Here is a 12,246-nt window from a genome sequence, read left to right on the forward strand (position 1 = left end):
AATATCATATGAAATATAATTTAGTGAATCCAAGCTACAAAAACAAACAAGTAATTTTGTTTTTATTGATAGAAGCAAAGATTGTAAATACATAAACTAACTGAAGATTGAAATATAACACTTGAACACGAATGCGTGCAAGTTCTAAAACTCATTTCCACCCCGCTTCGGCACCCAACTCAACAATGAGAAAAGCAAGAGGCTTAGCTACCATAGTGTGTTCTTAACCTTACAGAACAATCAAAAGCAAAATCCGGGGAAGAGGTCCTGAAGGCTGAAGTTCATTTTACCTCTTTGTTGGATGGAAGCTCGCCATGCATGTATGCATAAAGGGCCAGCAGCAGCACGACAGAGATATCAAGCCATAATTTAGAACGTTGATCCACCACCTCATTGAAATTCCTTGCTTCCACTCCTTAGTCCTTGGCCTGGTCTGGTTCTTAAAAAACCATTCAAAGTCGACCTAAGCCTAGGGCATTCATTCATAAATCATTAACTTTCCTAAATCAACAAATTAGTATGTACATCATAGCCATAAGCAAGGCTGCTTCATCTTTCTGCACCCTCCAATTCTTCTTGATCCTCTATTTGAGCTTCTTCTTTGATGTTTATTTCTCCACCTCCATGATTTCTATCACTATGCCGAAAGAAAATTCCAGATGACGCAGGATCCTCCTCGTCTAGATTCTCCTCTCTTTCTCTTTCGCTATCCTTTGATTGTGATATTGTATTACTATCCATCCAAGCAGGGCAACGATGTTGAACTCCAAGAGCACCTCGAACCTGTGATTCAGTTGAAGGACTTGAAGCACGAACTGGAGTTTCCTTATGGCTCCAGCAACAGCACTCTGGGAGCGGGTGAGATAGGAAAGACAGTGGCTTCGATCGTGTGGATTCATTTTTAAGTCCCTTTAGTAAGGATATTCTCAGATGCCTGCGCACGGATGTTATCCAAGTGCGGTTGGCTTGATACAAGTGGTCGCGAATTTCTTCTAAAAGCTTGGTAACTTCTCTTCTGCCATGAAAAGAAACAAGAAGATGTTATGGATTGGTAACTGCAAATACCATGGATGTGCAAGTATTGTGGCAAACGATACACCTCACTAATATCAAACAGAGTGTGCTGTTGCAGCTCAATTCATTTGCCAATAATTTCAAGCAACATAGAATGAATTGCAGTAAAAACATGCTGTAACTTGCAGATGTTTATAATTTATTACCAAATACAGCATGACATTAGACCTTGGCTTCATGGGTTTGAAACACAAAAATACCCTTGCATTGGCTAGGGCCACTAATGCTAGCGTAGCTAGATGCATTCAGGTTAGAAACAGAAATTAAAGCAGTAAGCAACTCTGTAGGCACAAAAATCACCTACAGTGATATCAACCATTTTTGCTCCAGTAGGAGAATAAGAAGTCAAGCGGTTTTTTAAAGGGGAAGAGCTAAGGTGTCCTATTTGATAGCAGTGGAGGGTAAAACAATTGTTTCTTGATCATTTCATGAATGGAATCAGATTCAGCTGTAACCTGGAAGTGTGTCAATGCTCAAAACAGGTAATGTAGTTGCTTAAGACCAAATAATAGTAGCTAAAAATTGAACCAGGTTATATATCCCATAGTACAGTATCATTGAATTTTTGGGAAGGTCATTCAGTGGATGAAAATAGTTAAATTTGTTATGGACACAACAAAATCTGTGCAACCCACATTCTATTTTGAAGATGCAATGTGGGGGAGAAGTAGAAGAAAACCAATAGTTCATCCAGAAATGGAACAGAGCCCAGTAACAAAATCACCTGTCTGGTCTGTACGTTTTTGATGCAGCAGATTCATAGAGCCTGTGCCCCATAACCAAACTTGCAAAATTTGGGCGCCCCTTGCCATCACTATCAAATCCAGGAATGAATGCATCAGCTTCAACACATATTGTATAGTCAATTGCCTCCCATAGTAATTTATGAGCATTCATCCTCAACTCTTCAACAGTAGTCTCAGGCTCATTGTCACTCTCAGCAACCCAGCCCCACCAACCTTCAATGTTATAATACTTCGGTCGTGCTGGGGGTGGTGGAAGTGGACGAGGACGAGGACGAGAATTTTTCCATGCTCCGAGTTTCATTTCTTCCTGAGCAAAAGATGGAGTCCTTGGATATTTGTCAATAAGGTTTGCCTCATGACCATATATTCTACTGAGTTCCCATGAAGTGCTTAGAGTCGTCCTGTCCACAACATTTTCAAACATCCCATGAAGAGGAATTAACTTTTTCTGTCCGCCAAAGACCTCTCCCCCAGAGATGTAAATAATTGTGTCCCAGGAGTAACCATATGCACGAAGAAGAATGCCAACCTGCAAAGACAGCCGTTCACCTCATAAAGTCGTGTACGTTTTCCTTAGGTTTCCTCATTATTTTATCTTTCAATATAGGATTTTAGTAATAACAGATAAATTTCATTTTTTATGTAATTAAGTTATCATAGAAAATTCAAATATCAGTTTCTCACCTCTTCTGGCATAAGTGGACACAAACCATTAAGGCGTTGCTCTGCTGAATTCACAGAAAGATTGCCCTTGACAATCCCACGTTTTATCATCCATGATCGTCTGTGCTGAATGAGTTCAGTATGTACATCCTTGGAAGAGTTTGAAGACAAAATACATAGTAAATGCTGAATAAGATGTAAATTTGGAGCTTAAAAATTACATTATGAAGCATGCCTTCATTAGAACTTCAAGCAGGTACCTGAAAAAGCTCAGCACAGCCATAATATGCTAATGCATCTCTAGTCATCCCTGGTTCGTAAGCTATAAATGGCCGTCCGGGTGCTCTTAACCTTTGGATACAAGTAGGAATTAGCAGACAGCCTTGAAGGACAGTTGAAGGAAAAATAGTTGAAAGCGAACAGATACTGACCTATTTAATATCCTTGTAGCAAGATCCTGTACCTCCTGCCTGAACCTCAAGGCATGAAAAGCAACCCTACATCTCAGCCTTTGGAACTCTTCAAGATGAGGAGGAAGAACAGCCTAGATGAATCAAGTGTACATAATAACTATTCCAAAATGTAATCTAAAATCTTTGGTCATGCAATTTAAAAAATAAAAATGCTTATCCTAAAAGGAGATTATTGAAGTAATCAAAATTAGGCAAACAGAAAAAGGAAAAAAAATATTAAAGTATGTGTTCTAATGATCACATGAAATATATATATGTAATATGTAAGTATGTATAAAGGCCAGAGAAGGATAAATAAATCTTCCATTAAGAATATAGCCAGAAGCTTTTTTCTCCCCAAAAAGTCACGTAGGTGCTTGTGATAATAATTTGAAGTCTGCTTGGACATGGATAATTCAGATGACCAGCTAAAATGAGTTTTAAAGAGCAATTGTACAACAACAATAACAAGCCTCAATCCTACTAGGTGGAGTTGGATATATGAACTCCAAACCTCTAGGCCCCAACCATCACTATATAAGGCCATATCCTCTATAAGGCTATTATATCCTATGTCATATTTAAAGATTTGCCACCAAGCTTTCTTTGATCCTCCCCTCCCCCTTTTGCCACAAACTGCCTCCATTTCACCCACTCACATCATAGGTGTCTATCACTCTTCTTCTCACATGTCCAGACCATCTTAATGCTATCTCCCACATCCTATTTTCAAAGAGCGGTTGCACTACATCAAAATATTCCATGCACTCTTGACAGTGATTAGGCAAAGATATTCTAGTCTCATATACACTCAAAGGGCCTGATATTCCTCCAGAGTAATAGGTATTGATAAAGCCACCAAGGAATCCCAGTCATTTGCTCACCAATATTATTCTGTTTTCTTCATGCATGAAATGCAGCATATTGAAAACTGAAAGGAAAATAGGATAACGACAAGAAAAAGAAAATGAATAACCATCACCATGATGGCATGAATAGAATGCCTGCACGCAATTTTGCAAGCACAATGGACATGAGTAGAACCTTTCTGTGAGAAGGGAGTCAAAAAAAAAAGATTTAGAGGACTGGATCACTGAATCAGAACCAAACATACTGGGTTTATTGCACTTAATTTTGAGCCTTGATTGGCCCTAACAAGCCCGTTCAGCATAGTGAGCATGCTGAAGCCTGGCAGGCCTGCTAAATGGACTTATCTTTAAAGTAGTTAACTAATGAATGGAATGGGTTAAGACAGCATAGGTCATGTAAATCTCACCCAAAGTCTTTAGATTATGCTATGTGCATAAGAATTAAGTTCTTTACACATACAAATTTCAATAAACAAAAAATGCTCTTGATCTCATGTTCAAATCTCATTTAGTTAAAAAGTTCAATCATGCTTCAATGACCAAAGAATTGAAGATTTCAGAGCACAGCTTAATCCCAGTTGACAAACCTGAAAATAAAACAATAAACAATAGAATAAAAGAGAAGTCAAAGGGAATAAACAACTCCTTAAAGTTTATGTTAGGTTACTGCAACCAGGTTGCACTTATTTATTATTCCAAACACTACAGTTTTTTTCACCTGTGAGTTATGAGGCCTTCTGGATAAGAATCAATAGGAATCTCACAAGATAGAGAAAGAAAAAAAAACAAAAAAAGGAAAGGGCTGCAGATGCCTCATAGAGCGTAAGTCACCAACAGACGTGACTTTGGACTGATATGGTTCCTCACCATCATGGTGATAACCAGCAATTTGAGCAGCACACGACCATAGGACACTTGGAATTTGTTAAAGTGATTAGATGAAAAGTAACACCTTGTAGCAGTCATTACCTGCAAGCATCCACCATCAGAAACAACTAATTCAACCACTGAGTGCCTGTTCAGTACAGGAAGAACACGTTGCAGATAAAAATTTGGTGAAGTTGAGTAAGACACTTTAAACATTGGAATTTCTTTTTTTCTCCTTGCCCCTTTCAGGTTTTTGGGGAGGCTTTTCACAATTCTGACATCTTTTGCTAATGCTGCAACGAACTCGTCTTCATTATAGAGGTAGGGAAAACTCTTAAATTCAGAGCTGAATGAAATGAGTAACAAAATGATCATACTTCACGCTCTTATAATTTATAAAAAATAAAAAAATGAAAAAACATAGGCTAGAAAGAAATATATAGATGAAAAGAAACCTAATTCCCTTGCTGCTTGTGGTTGATAGAATCTCAGGAATGACCAAGGTAGCATTGAGAAGTCGGGAAACCACAACAACATCACATATCTGCAAGGTGAAGAAGACCTTTTCAGCAGATATCATAGACAAATTTTGTGATGGTCTGCAATTCAAGCATAATGTCCTCACCGAATTTCTGATCTCATGAAAACCTCCTCTTATCCTTGCAAAAATAAATCCATTTGTTTGCAAAGCAGGAGCTGTTAGAACTTAATAACAACTAAGTTAGGAAGATAACACTGCTAATTTCAACAAAAATAATGAGTAAACAAATTCTGTTAGGAAAGGAAAAAAACAAATAAAACTTTATAGGAAAAAGAAAAAGAAAAAGAAGAGAGAAGAAAAGAAGAAAGATGAAGGCAGAGGAAAGCAAATAGAGAATAAGAGGGAGAAAGGGCTTCAAAAAAGACAGGACAGGGATGAAACTAAGCAGAAAACAATTCAGTCACACAACTGTGTGAATCACCAATATACATCACGCAAAAAAAAGAAGAATTGCCAATATATATTAATTAACTCATTTTGAGTTTCAAAATACATTTATTCTTTAATCATTTTTTTTTTTCAAGTTTCAAAGTGATGAGTTACTCCAATACCGAACAACTCATATTTATTGTAACCAAAAATAAATAAATAACTTGTCAATATGGTCCTTCATACGGATGGTGAATAGCCATATTTTGTATGCCCTCGGTCCAAGAAGTTGGAACTCTAAACACACCTTTATTTGATCAAAATCAGTCCATTTCTTGAGCAGTAAACTTTGGAATTGTCTTCCAAGGCTTGCAATTCCAGTTCCAAATGGGGTATTTGGTATTAAAACAACTCTTATGGTTAAGAGCCAATACCCTCCCTCTACAATGTGATTCCTAACTTCAGCCATCTCTCAAATTCGGAGAATTGTAATAGCATTTCCTATTTACATTCTCCAAAACCCCAAAATAATTTGAAAAAAAAAAATAAAGAATATAAGCATGACCTAACCTGCGTAGTTTCCTCTTGGATTTGCATATGGATATAAAGGTTCAAGCTGTCTAACCGGACCCCAAAGTCTTCTGTATAGTGGACTCTGAATAATATCGAAACAGAGGAACAATAAGGAGCCTCATACAGAGAGAAAGAGAGAGAGATGCATGATCCACGCATTTTAAGTAAAGAAAAAGTACAAGTCCTCGTTGAGAACAACAAAAAGTGCTCCAAAATGCAGAGGCTTCTAAAACACATTCAGAAAGCAAGATTAACATCAAAGCCCATTTAGGGGTTTGGGATGAGTCGATCAAATAAAGGTACAAAAAGGTTAAGATATCCGAATAATAATGAGTAGAGAGAGAACAGATTGAACTTTAGAGTTATACAGCAATTAAATTCAACAGTATCCCCAAATGGTTTACACGGAACTGTTTCGCTTGTTTTATATATTATATAACCGTACAAAAGCACTGCCTATGAGATACAAAAATCTTGTTTCCCGTAGACGTATGCGTATCTCATCGGCCAAAGAAGAGAAGGGGAAATCAGATTCACGCGAAACCAAAACTCTAAAACCAAATAATCTACAGAGAAAGTAAAAAGGGGTGAAGAGAAAGCAGAGATCTTGGAGAAGCGGGAGCACGTTACAGTTATAGAAAGATCTGCATTCTCAAAGACGGGTCTCCAGGAGAAGATCGTGATTGAAGCCTGGTATTCGGAAGCATCCCTCTCCGTGTATCTGGCGAGGAGAAAGTGGGTGAAAAGAGAGAAAACGGAGAGAACAAGCCCCACCAGTCCAACCCATTTCATCCTAGACTTGAAAAGCATCTTCCCTTCCCCTTTCATTCTGAAAATCAACCCACAAGCCAGTTCTCTCTCCCTCTCTCTCTCTCTCTCTCTCTGTGAAATGCTTCTATGGAAGAAGCAGAGAAGGCAAGAGACAGGTCAGTGAAAGTCAAGGCAGAAGAGGGGCCGAAGCAGAAGGCCACAGGCATGCTACTATCCCCAGCACAAACATGGTGGCCACGAAACCCACGCTCTCCCATAGCGCGTGAGATACACGCCCGAATTAAAAAAGGTTTAAAATAGAAAGTGGTTTGTTCCGACACTGTTTGCAGGCTCCAATCGCCCGCCAACGGCCCTGCGCTGTGCACACTGTTTGCTTTGCCATGCCTTTGCTTTCCCATTCTCATTGCCACTACAACTTGGTTGGGTTGGGTTGGGTTGGCATTATTGGATGGAAGTCACGTGAGGCAGGGCCTCCTGTTACGTGTCATCCACCCAGCAAGCAACGTTATCTAGTTTTGCTTAAGCAAATTGTGGGTTCGTTCTGCGAAGCGGAGACGGGAAGGCCCGGAAGGGCGTGCAATAGCAATATAGTTACTGATGGGTTTGGAAATAAATGTGCATTCCGTAAATGGGAACTCAATGTGCTCAGCCTCAGCCCAGGTGGGAAGCTGAAACGCCTTCCCAAATATGTTTTCTATTCTTACTTAATTGGGAAACGATCTTTGAATTCCAAATGGGCTATCTCACACACTAACTACCTCTTTCGGAATTAAAAAATCACAATGATACTAGCTAGCTAGCTAGCTTATCTATTAAAAGATTCATACATTTAATCCAAATTTCATATATATTTGGATATTTCTATTTTTTATTTTAATTTTTGCATTTTAAATTTATTTTTATAGTTTATTTCTATTATTAAAGAAAATTTATTTAGACTCTTCTTAATCAAACAAACAAATTTATCTAAAAATGTGTGTATGCCACAAGAATTTAAAATATAAAAAATAAATCACTATAATACACAAATCTGTTAGAGAAGCCATCCATATAATTAATAATTTCATGGCATTTTCCAAAATAAAACAAAAAACCGAAAAATACAACTAATAAATAAATGTGATTGCACCGAACTCTACAGAACTTCACAGGTGGCGATGTCTGAGGGCCGAAGTAATACCAGAAGCCGGTAGCACAGAAGCTTTGTCCCCCCCCCCCCCCCCCCCCCCGCCGGCCGGGGGTACAAAATCCCATAACTATCGCAGCTCTGTCCACATCATCAGACCAGGAAGGCGATCCAACGAGCAGCATTACCTGCAACCAAGATCGACGACGTGGCAGGACCTCTGAGTTCTTTTGGCGAGTTCCCTAATGTACCGGATCATTTCGCGTGCGCAATTACTTTTGAGCCCATCCGTTTCTCTTGAAAGGGAGTTGGAAAATCTCTGAAAGCGGGAGACGGAGATCGCAACACGCCCACCGAGGTTGAGACGCGCACACAGAGGACTGGAGCGACCTTATTGAATCTCAGCCGTTGGTCCAGCCGGATCTTGAACCTCAACCGTTCGTTCCCGGGCTGCACCGTTCGGCGGGGAAACATTCGAATCTCCGGTGAGTTCTCTGGATCGCCTCCCTCCTCCGAATTCCCAATTTGCGTGTCGGTTTCCGTTGTTGTTGCACCGACATCTACCGCATCGTTGTATTTGGAACTATGAATTTCTTCTGATTATCCTCTTTTATCATGACATCGCCTGAATTGTAGATGGATTAGGTGGCAATGCATGGCAATCCATTGAATTTACTGATCGGTCCAGTCCCTGATTGTTGATGAAGCCTGGTGTCTAGATTATGCTCGTTCGAATTGCTTTTGCAAGAAAACTTAGCGTGTTAATTTTATTTTCACGAGTTTGTTGGAATAAAGGAGGTTAATGGCATCCAAACAAGATTCGGTACAGTATGATAGCTTGTCATCATATTGCTGGCCTTGAAATCGTTGATAATTTTTTTTTTTTTTTTTTCTTCTTTTTGTGGGGTGGGGGACATCATTTGCAAACTTTGGTTGCGTGGTTAAGAGAGGGGTTTGGGCATAGCGGGGTGAAAGCTTTATGCAATGACAGTGTCAGTAATAATAAGTAATCTAATACCCAATTTGTAGCTTTAAGGACTAAAAAGCGATCATATAGAGTCTAAATTTTGAAGCTTTTTAAGGGAGTGATGAATTCGGTCATGGATTGCCAGCACGAAGCACAGGAGGATAAAAATTGCATTGGTGTCTGGGGACAAGACCTAATTGCTTGTTGAGTTGTTTATAGTCTTCTAAACTTCTCGTTCAGTTGGAACTATTGTGGCTGGGATAAGAATAACGTCAATAAGGTGCTTTCTTAATGGAATAGTTCCTCAACCTCCTTAACTCTCATTGTGCACTATCGCGTTTAATATTGCGGGTTTTGAGTACTTACATATGCTGACAACATGAAATTGGCTTTCGTGAATTTTCTCGAAAGCATCTGTGCCACCATAGTATAAAAGTTATTCAATTTGTAAATTTTCATTTTATCAGGGATCTCCTTGTTTAGGGTCTTTAGAACTCGTTAAGTCTTTGGAATTCTTGCTTGTTTGAAGCTGCATTGAAGAGGTGGCACTTGTTTCTTTATCCTTTTTACATCAGTTACTGTACTTCCTATTTCCTAGGTAAACCATTTTTTTCCCCTCTGGAGCTTAGTTTCTTTTCTTATTGGCAGCATTATCAGGTGGACTCCTCAATGTAGCAATTTTGCCACATCAGTTCTCTGTCTCGTCATACTTTACAATGTGAGAATTATTTAGGCAGTTTGATCCTCTAGACTGATATGATTGATTGGGCCACAAAGTATTTGATGTTTCTATTGGTGCCGGCATTTGAATTTGGGGTTTGCCTGAGGGAGAATCTCTGGACTGGTGCTACCTCTGCTGCCGGCATTTGGAATTTCTTCTGTGCTTCATTTCATGTATCCTGATTTGGATAACCCTGTACAGCTCCCTACAGCAGTTGCCAACTTCAAAATAGCCCCCAGCCATGAGTATCTTGGGAATAAGAGGATCGAGGGAAAATCACCTAGGAAAAGACGCATTTTTGTTCAAACTGAAACCGGCTCTGTTTTGGGCATTGAGCTAGATGGGAGTGACAATGCCCGTACAGTGAAAAAGAGATTGCAGTTGGCCCTGAATGTCCCAGCAGAGAAGTGCTCATTAACATATGGGGATATAGTATTAAAGAATGATCTCAGCAATGTGAGAAATGATAGTCCACTTCTCCTTACAAAAAATTCTCTGCACAGGAGCTCATCTACGCCATGTCTCTCACCTTCTGGAAAGGATACTCAGCAGGGAGATGCAAGTGGTCCGGTTGAGATATTAGGGTGCTCAGATCATTTTGCTATGGCTGAAGAGTTGGTGAAAGATGTTGTGAAGGCAATAGAGAATGGCATTGATCCAGTCCCCATTTGTAGTGGGCTTGGAGGAGCTTATTATTTGAAGAATTGCACTGGTGAGAATGTCGCCATAGTGAAGCCAACAGATGAGGAACCTTTTGCTCCAAACAACCCAAAAGGTTTTGTAGGCAAAACACTAGGTCAACCTGGGCTGAAGCCATCAGTGCGGGTTGGGGAGACAGGTTTCAGAGAAGTTGCAGCTTACCTTCTTGATTATGATCATTTTGCCAATGTCCCTCCTACTGCACTTGTGAAGATCACACATCCTATCTTTAACGTCAATGATGGGGTTAACACAAACAAGCATCAACAACTGATGCATGCTAGCAAGATTGCATCATTCCAGCAATTCATTCCGCATGATTTTGATGCCAGTGATCATGGGACCTCTAGCTTTCCTGTGGCTGCCATACATAGGATTGGAATATTAGATATTCGTATTTTAAATACAGATAGGCATGCCGGAAATCTTTTGGTTAAGAAGCTTGATGGGGTTGGGCGATTTGGTCAGGTGGAGTTGGTCCCCATTGATCATGGCCTTTGCCTTCCTGAGAGCTTGGAGGACCCATACTTTGAGTGGATCCATTGGCCACAGGCTTCAATTCCTTTCTCAGAAGACGAACTTGAGTATATAAGTCATCTTGACCCTGTTCGGGATTCTGAAATGCTGCGGATGGAGTTACCAATGATTCGAGAGGCATGCCTAAGGATCTTGGTTCTTTGCACTACTTTTCTCAAGGAAGCAGCGGCTTTTGGTCTGTGTCTTGCAGAAATTGGTGAGATGATGAGTAGGGAGTTCCGTGGCCATGAAGAAGAGCCAAGCGAGCTTGAGATCATATGCATGGAGGCAAGGAAGCTTTTAGAGGAAGGCGAGGCACAGATTTGTGAGGACAAGGTAATGAAGCAGGAAGAGTTTCAATTTGACATGGAGTGTGAGGAATCTGATTTATTCCAAAATTCAGAAGTGAAGATGGCTGCTAAACCACAAGTTGCTTCTGTGTTTAAAGTTGGTAATGGTCAGAACATACTCTCTCAACTAGTGGCAAATCACAGAGATCTGATCCAGGGACAAGTGCCAGCAATATCGATGCTCTCCACGTCCCTAAGAAGTGTTAACCTTGGTGAGCAGGGTTGGCGACATCAAGGTGCAGCAACAAAGGGCAGTTGTTTGGCTGGTAAATCAACTGGGAACAGGAGCGTGAATGAACAGTTGCCTACTAGTGCAAATTTTGTGAAGCTGGCAGATATGAATGAGGAGGAGTGGGTGCGGTTCCTTGATATTTTCCAGAAGCTTCTGTACGAAGCTGTCTCCAATCGCAGATTAGGGAATGCGAATCAGAAGCAGAGACAGAGGCTTGGTACTTCATGCCAGTTTTGAATCTAATATACATATGGTTGAATAAGAAAGAAGAATAAGACTTTGAGCCACTTGTGCCGAAGGTTCCTGGTACGTAGGCTTTCCTAACTAGGTCGTGGTCGTGTTTGGAAGTGACTTAATTTCACTTTCTGTAAATACGCATCTTGTCAGATTGACGAGGGCTGCGTTTATTATGTTATGGAGGTGAGGGAAATATGTTCTTAAAAATGGCAGAGGGTAAGAAGTGTGTTCCTTTTTTGTTTATATATTTTTCCTTTGGTAAAGTCGGTCAAATAAAAATCCAGAAAGAGATGGGAAGGGACTTTATCTTTATCTACCTGTTTATGGTAAAGATGCATGACATGCGGGCTTGTTTGGAACGACAAATTTCTCCAGATCCCTTCTTCAATTTTTTCATGCATGGCTGAGTTGCTGTGAGAATTCAGATGGTTGATTTTGCACTAATTGGTACTTTTCAGGCTGAATTTGATTGA

The 12,246-nt window shown here is 39.9% G+C and overlaps 2 protein-coding genes across 5 annotated transcripts; one reads left to right on the top strand and one right to left on the bottom strand.

Annotated features, from left to right (window-relative positions):
• Positions 1 to 35: 35 nt before the first annotated feature.
• LOC127803513 (O-fucosyltransferase 27) lies at positions 36 to 7,112 on the bottom strand. Of its 4 annotated transcripts, none has more exons than XM_052339775.1 (10): positions 6,785 to 7,112; positions 6,152 to 6,236; positions 5,297 to 5,367; positions 5,127 to 5,215; positions 4,774 to 5,017; positions 2,915 to 3,027; positions 2,744 to 2,834; positions 2,505 to 2,669; positions 1,799 to 2,349; positions 36 to 1,015 (listed from the first exon to the last, which is right to left on the bottom strand). In XM_052339775.1, the coding sequence occupies exons 1-10, from the start codon at positions 6,980 to 6,982 to the stop codon at positions 550 to 552; spliced, it is 2,073 nt and encodes a 690-aa protein (XP_052195735.1). In that variant the 5' UTR covers positions 6,983 to 7,112; the 3' UTR covers positions 36 to 549. The 4 variants fall into 4 exon arrangements, with proteins under 4 accessions (XP_052195735.1, XP_052195734.1, XP_052195738.1 ...); XM_052339774.1 differs by having other exon boundaries at positions 5,297 to 5,376; XM_052339778.1 differs by having other exon boundaries at positions 2,505 to 2,633; positions 6,785 to 7,111.
• Positions 7,113 to 8,169: 1,057 nt separating this feature from the next.
• On the top strand, positions 8,170 to 12,140 carry LOC127803850 (phosphatidylinositol 4-kinase gamma 7-like). Its single transcript, XM_052340423.1, has 2 exons — positions 8,170 to 8,536; positions 9,667 to 12,140. The coding sequence occupies exon 2, from the start codon at positions 9,911 to 9,913 to the stop codon at positions 11,771 to 11,773; it is 1,863 nt and encodes a 620-aa protein (XP_052196383.1). The 5' UTR covers positions 8,170 to 8,536; positions 9,667 to 9,910; the 3' UTR covers positions 11,774 to 12,140.
• The last annotated feature ends 106 nt before the right edge of the window (positions 12,141 to 12,246 follow it).

This window comes from Diospyros lotus, chromosome 6 (genome assembly GCF_014633365.1).
Source record: "Diospyros lotus cultivar Yz01 chromosome 6, ASM1463336v1, whole genome shotgun sequence".
NCBI lineage: Eukaryota > Viridiplantae > Streptophyta > Magnoliopsida > Ericales > Ebenaceae > Diospyros > Diospyros lotus.

Excerpts from the sequence above, each read along its gene's own strand:
- LOC127803513 (XM_052339774.1), bottom strand. The coding sequence starts at position 6,982 with ATGAAAGGGGAAGGGAAGATGCTTTTCAAGTCTAGGATGAAATGGGTT. Across the intron at positions 3,028-4,773 it reads CTGATGGTGGATGCTTGCAG|GCTGTTCTTCCTCCTCATCT; the intron begins GTAATGACTGCT and ends TGATTCATCTAG. Across the intron at positions 1,016-1,798 it reads AAAACGTACAGACCAGACAG|AAGAGAAGTTACCAAGCTTT; the intron begins GTGATTTTGTTA and ends TTTTCATGGCAG.
- LOC127803850 (XM_052340423.1), top strand. The coding sequence starts at position 9,911 with ATGTATCCTGATTTGGATAACCCTGTACAGCTCCCTACAGCAGTTGCC.